This window comes from Labrus bergylta, chromosome 24 (assembly GCF_963930695.1).
Source record: "Labrus bergylta chromosome 24, fLabBer1.1, whole genome shotgun sequence".
NCBI classification, from domain to species: domain Eukaryota; kingdom Metazoa; phylum Chordata; class Actinopteri; order Labriformes; family Labridae; genus Labrus; species Labrus bergylta.
Window position 1 is genome coordinate 1,372,153 of NC_089218.1, and position 21,530 is coordinate 1,393,682.

At 39.4% G+C, this 21,530-nt stretch overlaps 2 protein-coding genes across 2 annotated transcripts; both read right to left on the reverse strand.

The window, feature by feature from the left end:
- Positions 1 to 646: 646 nt before the first annotated feature.
- On the reverse strand, positions 647 to 3,355 carry LOC110001431 (tripartite motif-containing protein 16-like). Its single transcript, XM_020656923.3, has one exon. It carries the CDS (start codon positions 3,017 to 3,019, stop codon positions 1,355 to 1,357), a length of 1,665 nt encoding a protein of 554 aa, XP_020512579.2. The 5' UTR covers positions 3,020 to 3,355; the 3' UTR covers positions 647 to 1,354.
- Positions 3,356 to 10,444: 7,089 nt separating this feature from the next.
- On the reverse strand, positions 10,445 to 20,070 carry LOC110001420 (uncharacterized). Its single transcript, XM_065952267.1, has 2 exons — positions 18,298 to 20,070; positions 10,445 to 12,894 (listed from the first exon to the last, which is right to left on the reverse strand). Exons 1-2 carry the CDS (start codon positions 19,966 to 19,968, stop codon positions 11,152 to 11,154), a joined length of 3,414 nt encoding a protein of 1,137 aa, XP_065808339.1. The 5' UTR covers positions 19,969 to 20,070; the 3' UTR covers positions 10,445 to 11,151.
- Between the last annotated feature and the right edge of the window lie 1,460 nt (positions 20,071 to 21,530).

A 21,530-nucleotide genomic window follows, 5' to 3' on the forward strand; every position in this document is an offset into this window, starting at 1 on the left:
TATTTTTTAATATCTATTTTTTGGTATCTATTTTTTATTTTCTAAATCTATTTTTATTATCTATTTTTCATTATCTATTTTTTAGTATCTATTTTTTTTTTTAAATCTAGTCATGTGTCTATACTGCCCCCCAATGGACAAATGTGGAACTACATTTGTGTTTTAAAAAACATTTTTTCTCACTTTTGAGAGTGAGGGGGCGGGAGACATTGCCATGGTAACAGCAAGCTCAGCCAATCAGAGATGTCGTTGTGACACTCGTGGGTCATGGGTTGTGAAGTTTTTTTCAAAGAGATATTAAAGATATTATAAAGAGATTGTTTCATACTGGGGTAGCTCGAGGTCAGTGTACCTTGGATGGTTATTATATTACAGCCAAAAATCAAATCCACTGTTGGAGAAAATGAAGGAGATTTTTACTTCCAGCTCCTCACTGTTGAGCTCTATGACTCTATATATGTTCAAAAACACTCTAGAAGAGGATTTTTCATAATATGTCCCCTTTAAATGTTTTGACTTTTAACCTCATACTTTCGACTTATTATGAGCAAAAAAATAATTCTCAACAAAGTCAAGTTTTCATTTTGATTTTTTCAACTGGCGGAAATGGGCTTCCATAGTTTGCAATGAAGACAAGAAGAAAACATTTAGTTCATGTGAGTTTATTCAGGATGTAAAACTTCAGTTTGTTCACACATCAAATCAGTAAAGTGTGTTCAATCATTTCATGAACACATTCACTTCATCCACACAATCACTTTGTTTGATCAGAATCTCCACTCACAGAAAACAATGATTTATCTCCTTATTGATTTAATCAGGAGGATTACATTTTTAAAACACCTCAGAGGACATTTTTACATCACTTTGAATATGAACAACAACATTTATTCTGACTAACTCATTTCTTTAAGTGTGATTTTATAGATTTTCTACAAATGTACAAAGTGGTGAGAAGAGAAAATCAGCATAAAAGGAAAGTTTGCTGCTCTCTCTCTCTCTTCAGACTCCTGAATCAGAACAGAAACAACAGAAAATATAAATGTATGAAAACAAATCATCAAACATGGAGAGTGGAGAGAAGTTGATATTTATCACTCAGAGAAATGTCAGTTCAGGTGAACAAAAGTCATCCTGAGCAGTGAAAGAGTCCACGGCTAAACAGACACAGGAAGGAGTGTCACTTAAAGACACTCAAACATTTACAGAACAGACGAGAAGCGGTCAAAGTACCGCCCATAAAGTTTGACTGACAGGTGACCACGATCAGATCTCAGCAACGAGCGTGGATAAAAATCAAGTTGAAGATTTAAAACACAGCAAGTTAAACATCTGTCTCGTTAATGATTTCTGTCTATTTCAGTTTACACAACTCAGCAGAGTCTCCAACATAAACAAACCAGAGTCCAGCATGTAGAGGCTGAGTGAATGTGGTCTGGACTCTGTGGAGGAGAGTCATGGTTTCAGAGATGCTGTAGAAGGACAGAATACCTGCTCTGTGATCCAGGTACACTCCTACTCTGGAGGACCGAGGACCTGAGACAGGAGTGATGACTTTGTTGTAATAAAAGTTATAACTGTTGTTGAAACACTCTAACACCCAAGATTTGTCATTACGTCCAAATCTACACTCACTCCCTGTTCTGCTGATATTCTTGTATGTGACTGCTACACAAACTATTCCTCTCTTCTCCACTTCCCAGTAACAACGTTCACTCAGACTCTCTTTACTCAGGACCTGCCACCAATCAGTGAATCTGTCTGGGTGACTAGAATAAGGTTGGTTCTGACCCGTTAATGTTACTTTTCTGTTCCCATCAGATAATAACAGCTGTGTGTGTGCTGTGTTTGGATCCAGTGTGATGTCACATGAATATTGTAAGAACTCAGCTCTGGTCTTGGGCTCTGGTTCTGACAGTAAAACATCCACTTCATTCACTGTCTGTGAGATGTTTGTCCATTTCTCTCTCAGGACGTCCTGTAGTTTATCTCTGACTTCTGACACAGCCGCTGTCACGTCCTCAAAGTACCTCAGAGGACGGATCTTGATGCTGGATGAGCGTGTAGATTCACTGAGTGGTGACAGTGAGGGGTAGTCGTGTAGAAACTGGTTGTGGTCCTGTGTGTGTGACAGCTTCTTCATCTCAGCGTCTCTCCTCTTCAGCTCAGTGATCTCCTGCTCCAGCTTCTCCTGAATCTCTCTGACTCGACTCACTTCAGTTTGCTGCTGGGATCTGACCTGCTGCTTCACATCAGAGCGTCTTTTCACCATGAGACGGATCAGCTCAGTGAACATCTTCTCACTGTTCCCCACTGTTTTATCAGCGGAGCCATTGATAGCCTCCACCTCCTGTTGGAGCAGCTTCACATCTTTCTCTCTGTCCTGGATTCTCTGCTGGATGTTTTGTCGACTCACCTCCAGCTCTCTCTGCTTCTCGCTCCTTTCTGCTGCAGCTGAGACTGTGTCATGACCTTTGTGTTCGTCCTCACGGCAGAGATAACAGATAGACTGCTGATCAGTGCGACAGAACATCTTCATCACCTCATCATGACGAGAGCAGACGTTCTCCTGGAGCTTCTTGGAGGGCTCCACCAGCTTGTGTTTCTTTAATGGAGGTGCTGCATAATGAGGCTGGAGGTGTTTCTCACAGTAAGAAGCCAGACACTGCAGACAGGACTTACAGGCTTTCAGTTTTCTCCCGGTGCAGACATCACAGGCCACATCTTCAGATCCAGCATAGCAGTGATCAGCAGGAGCAGCTTGGAGTCCAGTCTTCTTCAGCTCCTCCACTAAATCTGCCAACATGGTGTTTTTCCTCAGGTCAGGCCTCGCTGTGAAGGTCTGTCTACACTGAGGGCAGCTGTAGACTGTCTTCTCATCCTCTTTATCCCAGTGGCTTTTAATACACTTCATGCAGTAACTGTGTCCACAGGTAAGAGTCCCCGGATCCTTCAGGAGATACAGACAGATCGAACAAGAGAAGGTTTCCCGGTCCAGCTGAACTCCTTTCTGCGCCATTTCTCCTCTCGGTAACAACGACTGTCTGAGATTCACTTCCTCATAACTGAAAACAAGTTTCACCTTTGATCAACAAAGCATGTGGATGTGCATGTGACTGTGCAGGTGTTGTTGGTTACACCCATCCTCAAACTGTAGATCTAAAGGGGAGGGAACCATGAAGTATGAGGACAGAGTGCAGCAGGCTGTGAGCAGGAAGAAGAGGGAGGGCTGATCGAACTACGATTCATTCCAGGAAGAGGAGCGGTTTGAGAGAGATACTGCAGAGCATCATCTCTGTGTTGTAAGACTTATGCAGACCACAAACAAAGGACTGGATGGGTTTATTTCACATGTTGTGGGTCAGTAGACGCTCAGGTTACCTAAATATATGTTCAAAAACACTGTACACGTGGATTTTTCATAATATGTCCCCTTTAAATGTTTTGATTTTTAACCTCATAATTTCGATTTATTATGAGCAAAAAAAAGATTCTCAACGAAGCCAAGTTTTAATTTTAAATTTTTCAACTGGCTGGAATGGGCTTCCATAGTTTTTTTTTAACGTTTCTCCCTGAGTCAGCTTCTACAAAAAAGTTAAAATTATATATAGAATAGCATTATAAGAAAAAAAAGAGAAGAAAGGTACAAATAAAAAATGAAAAAATAATAATAAATAAGTTGTAGTAACAGCTAAGTAAATTAAAATAAATTGTACAGAAGTTATAAACTGTATTAAAGCTAATATATAATACAAGAAAATAACAAAGGGGAACACTGTACAATGAAATGAAAATATAAATATGTTTTCTTGTCTCTACTTTCTACATCTTTTATTGCACCTGAGGTTATTGCACACATATTTTTCACATTATATAATTATTATATAAGAATATCATGACTAGAGTTGTCAGGATGTTTAAACTTTGACACGATTCCAGTAAAAATCAGACGATATCTAAACCCGCTTCAATCAAAAAAGGCATCAGAAGTAGAAGTGCTAGATATCCAATGTTGGATAATAAAAATTAAAAAAAAGAAGTAGGGATGAAAAACTCAGCCGATTCTTTTGTCTGACTCTTCTCCTCTGCTCCTAAACGTCTCACGTTCAGAGTTCAGGCATAGGAAGAAGAAGTCAGATCTCTTCCTTACTATCTTAAAACCACCATGTTTGTTACTCTGACATTAAGACAGAGCATGTTGACGTCTTTTCATAAAGCCTGTGGGGAAACAGAGGAGAAGAATACAACTGCAGGTCTTTAACATGAAGCTCACAGATATCCAGGTGAAGGAGGGGGAGGGGCTGCAGACTGACGCTGACACACCCCGACTATGGATCAGATTTAATCCCCCTCAGCAGATACAAGCCCCGCCCTGAAAACATGGATACCTGTTACGTTCCCCGTACGTTCCCCGTAGTTCTAGGGGATGCAGGGAACAACAAATTTATATTTACCCGGAATCAAGGTGGAGACCAGAGTTCGGTTTCAAAAATAAGAGTCGCTGTCTTTATTTGTACAGGAAACACACAAGCAATAACCAGCTTTAGGTGCACCTTTTGTTTTTTTATTTTACCCGAAGTGTAAATCTGCCAGATTCTGTCCATCTTTACACTGCTTGTTGTGTCTATACTACCCCCAATGGACAAAATGTGGAACTACACTTGTGTTTAAAAAAAAAAAAAAAATCTCACTTTTGAGAGTGAGGGGGCGGGAGACATTGCCATGGTAACAGCAAGCTCAGCCAATCAGAGACGTCGCTGTGACACTCGTGGGTCATGGGTTGTGAAGTTTTTTTCACAGAGATATTAAAGATATTATAAAGAGATTGTTTCATACTGGGGTAGCTCGAGGTCAGTGTACCTTGGATGGTTATTATATTACAGCCAAAAATCAAATCCACTGTTGGAGAAAATGAAGGAGATTTTTACTTCCAGCTCCTCACTGTTGAGCTCTATGACTCTATATATATGTTCAAAAACACTGTACAAGAGGATTTTTCATAATATGTCCCCTTTAAATGTTTTGACTTTTAACCTCATACTTTCGACTTATTATGAGCAAAAAAAGAATTCTCAACGAAGCCAAGTTTTCATTTTTATTTTTTCAACTGGCGGAAATGGGCTTCCATAGTTTGCAATGAAGACAAGAAGAAAACATTTAGTTCATGTGAGTTTATTCAGGATGTAAAACTTCAGTTTGTTCACACATCAAATCAGTAAAGTGTGTTCAATCATTTCATGAACACATTCACTTCATCCACACAATCACTTTGTTTGATCAGAATCTCCACTCACAGAAAACAATGATTTATCTCCTTATTGATTTAATCAGGAGGATTACATTTTTAAAACACCTCAGAGGACATTTTTACATCACTTTGAATATGAACAACAACATTTATTCTGACTAACTCATTTCTTTAAGTGTGATTTTATAGATTTTCTACAAATGTACAAAGTGGTGAGAAGAGAAAATCAGCATGAAAGAAAAGTTTGCTGCTCTCTCTCTCTCTCTTCAGACTCCTGAATCAGAACAGAAACAAAAGCATATAAATGTATGAAAACAAATCATCAAACATGGAGAGCGGAGAGAAGTTGATATTTATCACTCAGAGAAATGTCAGTTCAGGTGAACAAACGTCATCCTGAGCAGTGAAAGAGTCCACGGCTAAACAGACACAGGAAGGAGTGTCACTTAAAGACACTGAGTTTCACTTCCTCAGAACTGAAAACAAGTTTCACCTCTGATCAACAAAGCATGTGACTGTGCAGGTGTTGTTGGTTACACCCATCCTCAAACTGTAGATCTAAAGGGGAGGGAACCATGAAGTATGAGGACAGAGTGCAGCAGGCTGAGAGCAGGAAGGAGAGGGAGGGCTGATCGAACTACGATTCATTCCAGGAAGAGGAGCGGTTTGAGAGAGATACTACAGAGCATCATCTCTGTGTTGTAAGACTTATGCAGACCACAAACAAAGGACAGGATGGGTTTATTTCACATTTTGTGGGTCAGTAGACGCTCAGGTTACCCAAATATATGTTCAGAAACACTGTAGAAGTGGATTTTTCATAATATGTCCCCTTTAAATGTTTTGACTTTTAACCTCATAATTTCGAGTTATTATGAGCAAAAAAAAGATTCTCAACGAAGCCAAGTTTTAATTTTAATTTTTTCAACTGGCTGGAATGGGCTTCCATAGTTTTTTTGTGCGTTTCTCCCTGAGTCAGCGTCTACAAAAAAGTTAAAATTATATATAGAATAGCATTATAAGAAAAAAAGAGAAGAAAGGTACAAATAAAAAATGAAAAAATAATAATAAATAAGTTGTAGTAACAGCTAAGTAAATTAAAATAAACTGTACAGAAGTTATAAACTGTATTAAAGCAAAGATATAATACAAGAAAATAACAAAGGGGAACACTGTACAATGAAATGAAAATATAAATATGTTTTCTTGTCTCTACTTTCTACATCTCTTATTGCACCTGAGGTTATTGCACACATATTTTTCACATTATATAATTATTATATAAGAATATCATGACTAGAGTTGTCAGGATGTTTAAACTTTGACACGATTCCAGTAAAAATCAGACGATATCTAAACCCGCTTCAATCAAAAAAGGCATCAGAAGTAGAAGTGCTAGACATCCAATGTTGGATAATAAAAATTAAAAAAAAGAAGTAGGGATGAAAAACTCAGCTGATTTTTTTGTCTGACTCTTCTCCTCTGCTCCTAAACGTCACACGTTCAGAGTTCAGGCATAGGAAGAAGAAGTCAGATCTCTTCCTTACTATCTTAAAACCACCATGTTTGTTACTCTGACATTAAGACAGAGCATGTTGACGTCTTTTCATAAAGCCTGTGGGGAAACAGAGGAGAAGAATACAACTGCAGGTCTTTAACATGAAGCTCACAGATATCCAGGTGAAGGAGGGGGAGGGGCTGCAGACTGACGCTGACACACCCCGACTATGGATCAGATTTAATCCCCCTCAGCAGATACAAGCCCCGCCCTGAAAACATGGATACCTGTTACGTTCCCCGTACGTTCCCCGTAGTTCTAGGGGATGCAGGGAACAACAAATTTATATTTACCCGGAATCAAGGTGGAGACCAGAGTTCGGTTTCAAAAATAAGAGTCGCTGTCTTTAATTGTACAGGAAACACACAAGCAATAACCAGCTTTAGGTGCACCTTTTGTTTTTTTATTTTACCGGAAGTGTAAATCTGCCAGATTCTGTCCATCTTTACACTGCTTGTTGTGTCTATACTGCCCCCAATGGACAAAATGTGGAACTACACTTGTGTTTTAAAAAACATTTTTGTCTCACTTTTTGAGAGTGAGGGGGCGGGAGACATTGCCATGGTAACAGCAAGCTCAGCCAATCAGAGACGTCGCTGTGACACTCGTGGGTCATGGGTTGTGAAGTTTTTTTCACAGAGATATTAAAGATATTATAAAGAGATTGTTTCATACTGGGGTAGCTCGAGGTCAGTGTACCTTGGATGGTTATTATATTACAGCCAAAAATCAAATCCACTGTTGGAGAAAATGAAGGAGATTTTTACTTCCAGCTCCTCACTGTTGAGCTCTATGACTCTATATATATGTTCAAAAACACTGTACAAGAGGATTTTTCATAATATGTCCCCTTTAAATGTTTTGACTTTTAACCTCATACTTTCGACTTATTATGAGCAAAAAAAGAATTTTCAACAAAGCCAAGTTTTCATTTTTATTTTTTCAACTGGCGGAAATGGGCTTCCATAGTTTGCAATGAAGACAAGAAGAAAACATTTAGTTCATGTGAGTTTATTCAGGATGTCAAACTTCAGTTTGTTCACACATCAAATCAGTAAAGTGTGTTCAATCATTTCATGAACACATTCATTTCATCCACACAATCACTTTGTTTGATCAGAATCTCCACTCACAGAAAACAATGATTTATCTCCTTATTGATTTAATCAGGAGGATTACATTTTTAAAACACCTCAGAGGACATTTTTACATCACTTTGAATATGAACAACAACATTTATTCTGACTAACTCATTTCTTTAAGTGTGATTTTATAGATTTTCTACAAATGTACAAAGTGGTGAGAAGAGAAAATCAGCATGAAAGAAAAGTTTGCTGCTCTCTCTCTCTCTCTTCAGACTCCTGAATCAGAACAGAAACAAAAGCATATAAATGTATGAAAACAAATCATCAAACATGGAGAGCGGAGAGAAGTTGATATTTATCACTCAGAGAAATGTCAGTTCAGGTGAACAAACGTCATCCTGAGCAGTGAAAGAGTCCACGGCTAAACAGACACAGGAAGGAGTGTCACTTAAAGACACTGAGTTTCACTTCCTCAGAACTGAAAACAAGTTTCACCTCTGATCAACAAAGCATGTGACTGTGCAGGTGTTGTTGGTTACACCCATCCTCAAACTGTAGATCTAAAGGGGAGGGAACCATGAAGTATGAGGACAGAGTGCAGCAGGCTGAGAGCAGGAAGGAGAGGGAGGGCTGATCGAACTACGATTCATTCCAGGAAGAGGAGCGGTTTGAGAGAGATACTACAGAGCATCATCTCTGTGTTGTAAGACTTATGCAGACCACAAACAAAGGACAGGATGGGTTTATTTCACATTTTGTGGGTCAGTAGACGCTCAGGTTACCCAAATATATGTTCAGAAACACTGTAGAAGTGGATTTTTCATAATATGTCCCCTTTAAATGTTTTGACTTTTAACCTCATAATTTCGACTTATTATGAGCAAAAAAAAGATTCTCAACGAAGCCAAGTTTTAATTTTAATTTTTTCAACTGGCTGGAATGGGCTTCCATAGTTTTTTTGTGCGTTTCTCCCTGAGTCAGCGTCTACAAAAAAGTTAAAATTATATATAGAATAGCATTATAAGAAAAAAAGAGAAGAAAGGTACAAATAAAAAATGAAAAAATAATAATAAATAAGTTGTAGTAACAGCTAAGTAAATTAAAATAAACTGTACAGAAGTTATAAACTGTATTAAAGCAAAGATATAATACAAGAAAATAACAAAGGGGAACACTGTACAATGAAATGAAAATATAAATATGTTTTCTTGTCTCTACTTTCTACATCTCTTATTGCACCTGAGGTTATTGCACACATATTTTTCACATTATATAATTATTATATAAGAATATCATGACTAGAGTTGTCAGGATGTTTAAACTTTGACACGATTCCAGTAAAAATCAGACGATATCTAAACCCGCTTCAATCAAAAAAGGCATCAGAAGTAGAAGTGCTAGACATCCAATGTTGGATAATAAAAATTAAAAAAAAGAAGTAGGGATGAGAAACTCAGCCGATTCTTTTATCTGACTCTTCTCCTCTGCTCCTAAACGTCTCACGTTCAGAGTTCAGGCATAGGAAGAAGAAGTCAGATCTCTTCCTTACTATCTTAAAACCACCATGTTTGTTACTCTGACATTAAGACAGAGCATGTTGACGTCTTTTCATAAAGCCTGTGGGGAAACAGAGGAGAAGAATACAACTGCAGGTCTTTAACATGAAGCTCACAGATATCCAGGTGAAGGAGGGGGAGGGGCTGCAGACTGACACTGACACACCCCGACTATGGATCAGATTTAATCCCCCTCAGCAGATACAAGCCCCGCCCTGAAAACATGGATACCTGTTACGTTCCCCGTACGTTCCCCGTAGTTCTAGGGGATGCGGGGAACAACAAATTTATATTTACCCGGAATCAAGGTGGAGACCAGAGTTCGGTTTCAAAAATAAGAGTCGCTGTCTTTAATTGTACAGGAAACACACAAGCAATAACCAGCTTTAGGTGCACCTTTTGTTTTTTTATTTTACCCGAAGTGTAAATCTGCCAGATTCTGTCCATCTTTACACTGCTTGTTGTGTCTATACTACCCCCAATGGACAAAATGTGGAACTACACTTGTGTTTAAAAAAAAAAAAAAAATCTCACTTTTGAGAGTGAGGGGGCGGGAGACATTGCCATGGTAACAGCAAGCTCAGCCAATCAGAGACGTCGCTGTGACACTCGTGGGTCATGGGTTGTGAAGTTTTTTTCAAAGAGATATTAAAGATATTATAAAGAGATTGTTTCATACTGGGGTAGCTCGAGGTCAGTGTACCTTGGATGGTTATTATACTACAGCCAAAAATCAAATCCACTGTTGGAGAAAATGAAGGAGATTTTTACTTCCAGCTCCTCACTGTTGAGCTCTATGACTCTATATATGTTCAAAAACACTGTAGAAGAGGATTTTTCATAATATGTCCCCTTTAAATGTTTTGACTTTTAACCTCATACTTTCGACTTATTATGAGCAAAACAATTATTTTCAACGAAGCCAAGTTTTCATTTTTATTTTTTCAACTGGCGGAAATGGGCTTCCATAGTTTGCAATGAAGACAAGAAGAAAACATTTAGTTCATGTGAGTTTATTCAGGATGTAAAACTTCAGTTTGTTCACACATCAAATCAGTAAAGTGTGTTCAATCATTTCATGAACACATTCACTTCATCCACACAATCACTTTGTTTGATCAGAATCTCCACTCACAGAAAACAATGATTTATCTCCTTATTGATTTAATCAGGAGGATTACATTTTTAAAACACCTCAGAGGACATTTTTACATCACTTTGAATATGAACAACAACATTTATTCTGACTAACTCATTTCTTTAAGTGTGATTTTATAGATTTTCTACAAATGTACAAAGTGGTGAGAAGAGAAAATCAGCATGAAAGAAAAGTTTGCTGCTCTCTCTCTCTCTCTTCAGACTCCTGAATCAGAACAGAAACAACAGAAAATATAAATGTATTAAAACAAATCATCAAACATGGAGAGCGGAGTGAAGTTGATATTTATCATGCAGAGAAATGTCAGTTCAGGTGAACAAAAGTCATCCTGAGCAGTGAAAGAGTCCACGGCTAAACAGACACAAGAAGGAGTGTCACTTAAAGACACTTAAACATTTACAGAACAGACAAGAGGTCCAAGTACCGCCCATAAAGTTTGATTGACAGGTGACGATGATCAGATTTCAGCAACGAGCGTGGATAAAAATCAAGTTGAAGATTTAAAACACAGCAAGTTAAACATCTGTCTCGTTAATGACTTCTGTCTATTTCAGTTTACACAACTCAGCAGAGGCTCCAACAAAATAAACCCCGAGTCCAGCATGTAGAGGCTGAGTGAATGTGGTCTGGACTCTGTGGAGGAGAGTCATGGTTTCAGAGATGCTGTAGAAGGACAGAATACCTGCTCTGTGATCCAGGTACACTCCTACTCTGGAGGACTGAGGACCTGAGACACGAGTCTTGACATTGTTGTCATAAAAGTTATATCTGTTGTTGAAACAATCTAACGCCCAAGATTTGTCATTACGTCCAAATGCACACTCACTCGAACTCCCTGTTCTGCTGATATTCTTGTATGTGACTGCTACAGAAACTCTTCCTCTCTTCTTCACTTCCCAGTAACAACGTCCAGTCAGACTCTCTTTACTCAGGACCTGAAAACACCATTCAGCGAATCTGTCTGGGTGACTAGAATAAGGATGGTTCTGACCCATTAATGTTACTTTTCTGTTCCCATCAGATAATAACAGCTGTGTGTTTACTGTGTTTGGATCCAGTGTGATGTCACATGAATATTTTAAGAACTCAGCTCTGGTCTTGGGCTCTGGTTCTGGCAGTAAAACGTTCACTTCAGTCACTGTCTGTGAGATGTTTGTCCATTTCTCTCTCAGGACGTCCTGTAGTTTATCTCTGACTTCTGACACAGCCGCTGTCACGTCCTCAAAGTACCTCAGAGGACGGATCTTGATGCTGGATGAGTGTGTAGATTCACTGAGTGGTGACAGTGAGGGGTAGTCGTGTAGAAACTGGTTGTGGTCCTGTGTGTGTGACAGCTTCTTCATCTCAGCGTCTCTCCTCTTCAGCTCAGTGATCTCCTGCTCCAGCTTCTCCTGAAGCTCTCTGACTCGACTCACTTCAGTTTGCTGCTGGGATCTGACCTGCTGCTTCACATCAGAGCGTCTTTTCTCCATGAGACGGATCAGCTCAGTGAACATCTTCTCACTGTTCCCCACTGTTTTATCAGCGGAGCCATTGATAGCCTCCACCTCCTGTTGGAGCAGCTTCACATCTTTCTCTCTGTCCTGGATTCTCTGCTGGATGTTTTGTTGACTCACCTCCAGCTCTCTCTGCTTCTCGCTCCTTTCTGCTGCAGCTGAGACTGTGTCATGACCTTTGTGTTCATCCACAGGGCAGAGATAACAGATAGACTGCTGATCAGTACGACAGAACATATTCATCACCTCATCATGACGAGAGCAGACGTTCTCCTGGAGCTTCTTGGAGGGCTCCACCAGCTTGTGTTTCTTTAATGGAGGTGCTGCATCATGAGGCTGGAGGTGTTTCTCACAGTAAGAAGCCAGACATTGCAGACAGGACTTACAGGCTTTCAGTTTTCTCCCGGTGCAGAGATCACAGGCCACATCTTCAGATCCAGCATAGCAGTGATCAGCAGGAGCAGCTTGGAGTCCAGTCTTCTTCAGCTCCTCCACTAAATCTGCCAACATGGTGTTTTTCCTCAGGTCAGGCCTCGCTGTGAAGGTCTGTCTACACTGAGGGCAGCTGTAGACTGTCTTCTCATCCTCTTTATCCCAGTGGCTTTTAATACACTTCATGCAGTAGCTGTGTCCACAGGTAAGAGTCCCCGGATCCTTCAGGAGATCCTGACAGATCGAACAAGAGAAGGTTTCCCGGTCCAGCTGAACTCCTTTCTGTGCCATTTCTCCTCTCGGTAACAACGACTGTCTGAGATTCACTTCCTCACAACTGAAAACAAGTTTCACCTCTGATCAACAAAGCATGTGACTGTGCAGGTGTTGTTGGTTACACCCATCCTCAAACTGTAGATCTAAAGGGGAGGGAACCATGAAGTATGAGGACAGAGTGCAGCAGGCTGAGAGCAGGAAGGAGAGGGAGGGCTGATCGAACTACGATTCATTCCAGGAAGAGGAGCGGTTTGAGAGAGATACTGCAGAGCATCATCTCTGTGTTGTAAGACTTATGCAGACCACAAACAAAGGACAGGATGGGTTTATTTCACATGTTGTGGGTCAGTAGACGCTCAGGTTACCCAAATATATGTTCAGAAACACTGTACAAGTGGATTTTTCATAATATGTCCCCTTTAAATGTTTTGACTTTTAACCTCATAATTTCGACTTATTATGAGCAAAAAAAAGATTCTCAACGAAGCCAAGTTTTAATTTTAATTTTTTCAACTGGCTGGAATGGACTTCCATAGTTTTTTTGTGCGTTTCTCCCTGAGTCAGCTTCTACAAAAAAGTTAAAATTATATATAGAATAGCATTATAAGAAAAAAAGAGAAGAAAGGTACAAATAAAAAATGAAAAAATAATAATAAATAAGTTGTAGTAACAGCTAAGTAAATTAAAATAAACTGTACAGAAGTTATAAACTGTATTAAAGCAAAGATATAATACAAGAAAATAACAAAGGGGAACACTGTACAATGAAATGAAAATATAAATATGTTTTCTTGTCTCTACTTTCTACATCTCTTATTGCACCTGAGGTTATTGCACACATATTTTTCACATTATATAATTATTATATAAGAATATCATGACTAGAGTTGTCAGGATGTTTAAACTTTGACACGATTCCAGTAAAAATCAGACGATATCTAAACCCGCTTCAATCAACAAAGGCATCAGAAGTAGAAGTGCTAGACATCCAATGTTGGATAATAAAAATTAAAAAAAAGAAGTAGGGATGAAAAACTCAGCCGATTTTTTTGTCTGACTCTTCTCCTCTGCTCCTAAACGTCTCACGTTCAGAGTTCAGGCATAGGAAGAAGGAGTCAGATCTCTTCCTTACTATCTTAAAACCACCATGTTTGTTACTCTGACATTAAGACAGAGCATGTTGACGTCTTTTCATAAAGCCTGTGGGGAAACAGAGGAGAAGAATACAACTGCAGGTCTTTAACATGAAGCTCACAGATATCCAGGTGAAGGAGGGGGAGGGGCTGCAGACTGACGCTGACACACCCCGACTATGGATCAGATTTAATCCCCCTCAGCAGATACAAGCCCCGCCCTGAAAACATGGATACCTGTTACGTTCCCCGTACGTTCCCCGTAGTTCTAGGGGATGCAGGGAACAACAAATTTATATTTACCCGGAATCAAGGTGGAGACCAGAGTTCGGTTTCAAAAATAAGAGTCGCTGTCTTTAATTGTACAGGAAACACACAAGCAATAACCAGCTTTAGGTGCACCTTTTGTTTTTTTATTTTACCGGAAGTGTAAATCTGCCAGATTCTGTCCATCTTTACACTGCTTGTTGTGTCTATACTGCCCCCAATGGACAAAATGTGGAACTACACTTGTGTTTTAAAAAACATTTTTGTCTCACTTTTTGAGAGTGAGGGGGCGGGAGACATTGCCATGGTAACAGCAAGCTCAGCCAATCAGAGACGTCGCTGTGACACTCGTGGGTCATGGGTTGTGAAGTTTTTTTCACAGAGATATTAAAGATATTATAAAGAGATTGTTTCATACTGGGGTAGCTCGAGGTCAGTGTACCTTGGATGGTTATTATATTACAGCCAAAAATCAAATCCGCTGTTGGAGAAAATGAAGGAGATTTTTACTTCCAGCTCCTCACTGTTGAGCTCTATGACTCTATATATGTTCAAAAACACTGTAGAAGAGGATTTTTCATAATATGTCCCCTTTAAATGTTTTGACTTTTAACCTCATACTTTCGACTTATTATGAGCAAAAAAAGAATTCTCAACGAAGCCAAGTTTTCATTTTTATTTTTTCAACTGGCGGAAATGGGCTTCCATAGTTTGCAATGAAGACAAGAAGAAAACATTTAGTTCATGTGAGTTTATTCAGGATGTCAAACTTCAGTTTGTTCACACATCAAATCAGTAAAGTGTGTTCAATCATTTCATGAACACATTCACTTCATCCACACAATCACTTTGTTTGATCAGAATCTCCACTCACAGAAAACAATGATTTGTCTCCTTATTGATTTAATCAGGAGGATTACATTTTTAAAACACCTCAGAGGACATCTTTACATCACTTTGAATATGAACAACAACATTTATTCTGACTAACTCATTTCTTTAAGTGTGATTTTATAGATTTTCTACAAATGTACAAAGTGGTGAGAAGAGAAAATCAGCATGAAAGAAAAGTTTGCTGCTCTCTCTCTCTCTCTTCAGACTCCTGAATCAGAACAGAAACAAAAGCATATAAATGTATGAAAACAAATCATCAAACATGGAGAGCGGAGAGAAGTTGATATTTATCACTCAGAGAAATGTCAGTTCAGGTGAACAAACGTCATCCTGAGCAGTGAAAGAGTCCACGGCTAAACAGACACAGGAAGGAGTGTCACTTAAAGACACTGAGTTTCACTTCCTCAGAACTGAAAACAAGTTTCACCTCTGATCAACAAAGCATGTGACTGTGCAGGTGTTGTTGGTTACACCCATCCTCAAACTGTAGATCTAAAGGGGAGGGAACCATGAAGTATGAGGACAGAGTGCAGCAGGCTGAGAGCAGGAAGGAGAGGGAGGGCTGATCGAACTACGATTCATTCCAGGAAGAGGAGCGGTTTGAGAGAGATACTACAGAGCATCATCTCTGTGTTGTAAGACTTATGCAGACCACAAACAAAGAACTGGATGGGTTTATTTCACATGTTGTGGGTCAGTAGACGCTCAGGTTACCCAAATATATGTTCAGAAACACTGTAGATGTGGATTTTTCATAATATGTCCCCTTTAAATGTTTTGACTTTTAACCTCATAATTTCGACTTATTATGAGCAAAAAAAAGATTCTCAACGAAGCCAAGTTTTAATTTTAATTTTTTCAACTGGCTGGAATGGGCTTCCATAGTTTTTTTTGAGCGTTTCTCCCTGAGTCAGCGTCTACAAAAAAGTTAAAATTATATATAGAATAGCATTATAAGAAAAAAAGAGAAGAAAGGTACAAATAAAAGATGAAAAAATAATAATAAATAAGTTGTAGTAACAGCTAAGTAAATTCAAATAAACTGTACAGAAGTTATAAACTGTATTAAAGCTAATATATAATACAAGAAAATAACAAAGGGGAACACTGTACAATGAAATGAAAATATAAATATGTTTTCTTGTCTCTACTTTCTACATCTCTTATTGCACCTGAGGTTATTGCACACATATTTTTCACATTATATAATTATTATATAAGAATATCATGACTAGAGTTGTCAGGATGTTTAAACTTTGACACGATTCCAGTAAAAATCAGACGATATCTAAACCCGCTTCAATCAAAAAAGGCATCAGAAGTAGAAGTGCTAGACATCCAATGTTGGATAATAAAAATTAAAAAAAAGAAGTAGGGATGAGAAACTCAGCCGATTCTTTTGTCTGACTCTTCTCCTCTGCTCCTAAACGTCTCACGTTCAGAGTTCAGGCATAGGAAGAAGAAGTCAGATCTCTTCCTTACTATCTTAAAACCACCATGTTTGTTACTCTGACATTAAGACAGAGCATGTTGACGTCTTTTCATAAAGCCTGTGGGGAAACAGAGGAGAAGAATACAACTGCAGGTCTTTAACATGAAGCTCACAGATATCCAGGTGAAGGAGGGGGAGGGGCTGCAGACTGACACTGACACACCCCGACTATGGATCAGATTTAATCCCCCTCAGCAGATACAAGCCCCGCCCTGAAAACATGGATACCTGTTACGTTCCCCGTACGTTCCCCGTAGTTCTAGGGGATGCGGGGAACAACAAATTTATATTTACCCGGAATCAAGGTGGAGACCAGAGTTCGGTTTCAAAAATAAGAGTCGCTGTCTTTAATTGTACAGGAAACACACAAGCAATAACCAGCTTTAGGTGCACCTTTTGTTTTTTTATTTTACCGGAAGTGTAAATCTGCCAGATTCTGTCCATCTTTACACTGCTTGTTGTGTCTATACTGCCCCCAATGGACAAAATGTGGAACTACACGTGTGTTTTAAAAAACATTTTTGTCTCACTTTTGAGAGTGAGGGGGCGGGAGACATTGCCATGGTAACAGCAAGCTCAGCCAATCAGAGACGTCGCTGTGACACTCGCGGGTCATGGGTTGTGAAGTTTTTTTCAAAGAGATATTAAAGATATTATAAAGAGATTGTTTCATACTGGGGTAGCTCGAGGTCGGTGTACCTTGGATGGTTATTATATTACAGCCAAAACTCAAATCCGCTGTTGGAGAAAATGAAGGAGATTTTTACTTCCAGCTCCTCACTGTTGAGCTCTATGACTCTATATATGTTCAAAAACACTGTAGAAGAGGATTTTTCATAATATGTCCCCTTTAAATGTTTTGACTTTTAACCTCATACTTTTGACTTATTATGAGCAAAAAAATTATTTTCAACGAAGCCAAGTTTTCATTTTTATTTTTTCAACTGGCGGAAATGGGCTTCCATAGTTTGCAATGAAGACAAGAAGAAAACATTTAGTTCATGTGAGTTTATTCAGGATGTAAAACTTCAGTTTGTTCACACATCAAATCAGTAAAGTGTGTTCAATCATTTCATGAACACATTCACTTCATCCACACAATCACTTTGTTTGATCAGAATCTCCACTCACAGAAAACAATGATTTATCTCCTTATTGATTTAATCAGGAGGATTACATTTTTAAAACACCTCAGAGGACATTTTTACATCACTTTGAATATGAACAACAACATTTATTCTGACTAACTCATTTCTTTAAGTGTGATTTTATAGATTTTCTACAAATGTACAAAGTGGTGAGAAGAGAAAATCAGCATGAAAGAAAAGTTTGCTGCTCTCTCTCTCTCTTCAGACTCCTGAATCAGAACAGAAACAACAGAAAATATAAATGTATGAAAACAAATCATCAAACATGGAGAGCGGAGAGAAGTTGATATTTATCACGCAGAGAAATGTCAGTTCAGGTGAACAAAAGTCATCCTGAGCAGTGAAAGAGTCCACGGCTAAACAGACACAGGAAGGAGTGTCACTTAAAGACACTCAAACATTTACAGAACAGACAAGAGGTCCAAGTACCGCCCATAAAGTTTGATTGACAGGTGACGATGATCAGATTTCAGCAACGAGCGTGGATAAAAATCAAGTTGAAGATTTAAAACACAGCAAGTTAAACATCTGTCTCGTTAATGACTTCTGTCTATTTCAGTTTACACAACTCAGCAGGGCCTCCAACACAATAAACCCCGAGTCCAGCATGTAGAGGCTGAGTGAATGTGGTCTGGACTCTGTGGAGGAGAGTCATGGTTTCAGAGATGCTGTAGAAGGACAGAATACCTGCTCTGTGATCCAGGTACACTCCTACTCTGGAGGACTGAGGACCTGAGACACGAGTCTTGACATTGTTGTAATAAAAGTTATATCTGTTGTTGAAACAATCTAACGCCCAAGATTTGTCATTACGTCCAAATACACACTCACTCGAACTCCCTGTTCTGCTGATATTCTTGTATGTGACTGCTACAGAAACTCTTCCTCTCTTCTTCACTTCCCAGTAACAACGTCCAGTCAGACTCTCTTTACTCAGGACCTGAAAACACCATTCAGCGAATCTGTCTGGGTGACTAGAATAAGGATGGTTCTGACCCATTAATGTTACTTTTCTGTTCCCATCAGATAATAACAGCTGTGTGTTTACTGTGTTTGGATCCAGTGTGATGTCACATGAATATTTTAAGAACTCAGCTCTGGTCTTGGGCTCTGGTTCTGGCAGTAAAACGTTCACTTCAGTCACTGTCTGTGAGATGTTTGTCCATTTCTCTCTCAGGACGTCCTGTAGTTTATCTCTGACTTCTGACACAGCCGCTGTCACGTCCTCAAAGTACCTCAGAGGACGGATCTTGATGCTGGATGAGTGTGTAGATTCACTGAGTGGTGACAGTGAGGGGTAGTCGTGTAGAAACTGGTTGTGGTCCTGTGTGTGTGATAGCTTCTTCATCTCAGCGTCTCTCCTCTTCAGCTCAGTGATCTCCTGCTCCAGCTTCTCCTGAAGCTCTCTGACTCGACTCACTTCAGTTTGCTGCTGGGATCTGACCTGCTGCTTCACATCAGAGCGTCTTTTCTTCATGAGACGGATCAGCTCAGTGAACATCTTCTCACTGTTCCCCACTGTTTTATCAGCGGAGCCATTGATAGCCTCCACCTCCTGTTGGAGCAGCTTCACATCTTTCTCTCTGTCCTGGATTCTCTGCTGGATGTTTTGTCGACTCACCTCCAGCTCTCTCTGCTTCTCACTCCTTTCTGCTGCAGCTGAGACTGTGTCATGACCTTTGTGTTCGTCCACAGAGCAGAGATAACAGATAGACTGCTGATGAGTACGACAGAACATCTTCATCACCTCATCATGACGAGAGCAGACGTTCTCCTGGAGCTTCTTGGAGGGCTCCACCAGCTTGTGTTTCTTTAATGGAGGTGCTGCATCATGAGGCTGGAGGTGTTTCTCACAGTAAGAAGCCAGACACTGCAGACAGGACTTACAGGCTTTCAGTTTTCTCTTGGTGCAGACATCACAGGCCACATCTTCAGATCCAGCATAGCAGTGATCAGCAGGAGCAGCTTGGAGTCCAGTCTTCTTCAGCTCCTCCACTAAATCTGCCAACATGGTGTTTTTCCTCAGGTCAGGCCTCGCTGTGAAGGTCTGTCTACACTGAGGGCAGCTGTAGACTGTCTTCTCATCCTCTGTATCCCAGTGGCTTTTAATACACTTCATGCAGTAGCTGTGTCCACAGGTAAGAGTCCCCGGCTCCTTCAGGAGATCCTGACAGATCGAACAAGAGAAGGTTTCCCGGTCCAGCTGAACTCCTTTCTGCGCCATTTCTCCTCTCGGTAACAACGACTGTCTGAGAATCACTTCCTCTTAACTGAAAACAAGTTTCACCTCTGATCAACAAAGCATGTTACTGTGCAGGTGTTGTTGGTTACACCCATCCTCAAACTGTAGATCTAAAGGGGAGGGAACCATGAAGTATGAGGACAGAGTGCAGCAGGAAGTGAGCAAGAAGAAGAGGGAGGGCTGATCGAACTACGATTCATTCCAGGAAGAGGAGCGGTTTGAGAGAGATACTGCAGAGCATCATCTCTGTGTTGTAAGACTTATGCAGACCACAAACAAAGGACTGGATGGGTTTTTTTCACATGTTGTGGGTCAGTAGATGCTCAGGTTACCCAAATATATGTTCAAAAACACTGTACAAGTGGATGTTTCATAATATGTCCCCTTTAAATGTTTTGATTTTTAACCTCATAATTTCGACTTATTATGAGCAAAAAAAAGATTCTCAACGAAGCCAAGTTTTAACTATAATTTTTTCAACTGGCTGGAATGGGCTTCCATAGTTTTTTTGTGCGTTTCTCCCTGAGTCAGCTTCTACAAAAAAGTTAAAATTATATATAAAATAGCATTATAAGAAAAAAAAGAGAAGAAAGGTACAAATAAAAAATGAAAAAATAATAATAATAAGTTGTAGTAACAGCTAAGTAAATTAAAATAAACTGTACAGAAGTTATAAACTGTATTAAAGTAAAGATATAATACAAGAAAATAACAAAGGGGAACACTGTACAATGAAATGAAAATATAAATATGTTTTCTTGTCTCTACTTTCTACATCTCTGAGATACAAGCTCCGCCGTAAAAACATGGATATCAAACACACATGAGGGGTGGAAGGTGACGGCTCCTCTGCACTGATTTGTTTACTGGTTGATTTCTGGGTGAGCATGCAGACAGGAGAGGAGACTCGGGCTTAAATCAGAGCAGCAGTCGGTCTTTGGGAGACCCTCAGAGAGACTCTTATGACCCAAACGTCTTTGCTGTTTGGTTTCTTTGTCTTTGGATTTACAGCACACACACCGTACACAACTGACTTCAAAGAGTCTTCAAATCTACAAGTTTTTTGAAAGTTTGATTATTATTCTTGTAAAGAATCATCAGACTAGGGGGGATCATCCATCTTTGTCATGGTGTAATGGTGCATTCATGTGGTCTTGGAAGTACGGTGGCTGGGAAGTGCAAAGCAAAATTACAAGATGTGAAACACTTTTACAAGCGCTGAGACAAATTTACAAGAGGCAGAACACTTTCACCAGTCCCCAAACAAACTTACAAACGACAGAATCTTGATGTAAAGGGAATGTACTGCGGCAAAACAAACAAAATGACCCCTCACTCGATCTATTTCGGGTCACTTCCGACATTTGGTACATTCCTATTTTGTTAAGATTCTGTCGTTTGTAAATTTGTTCGGGGATTGTAAAAGTGTTTCACATCTTGTAAATTTGTTTTATAAGATGTAAATGTGTTTTTTCCTTGGTATAAGTATTTTGGTTTTGTAATTTTGTTTTCTAAAATGTAAAAAGGTTTTTCAAAATGTACAT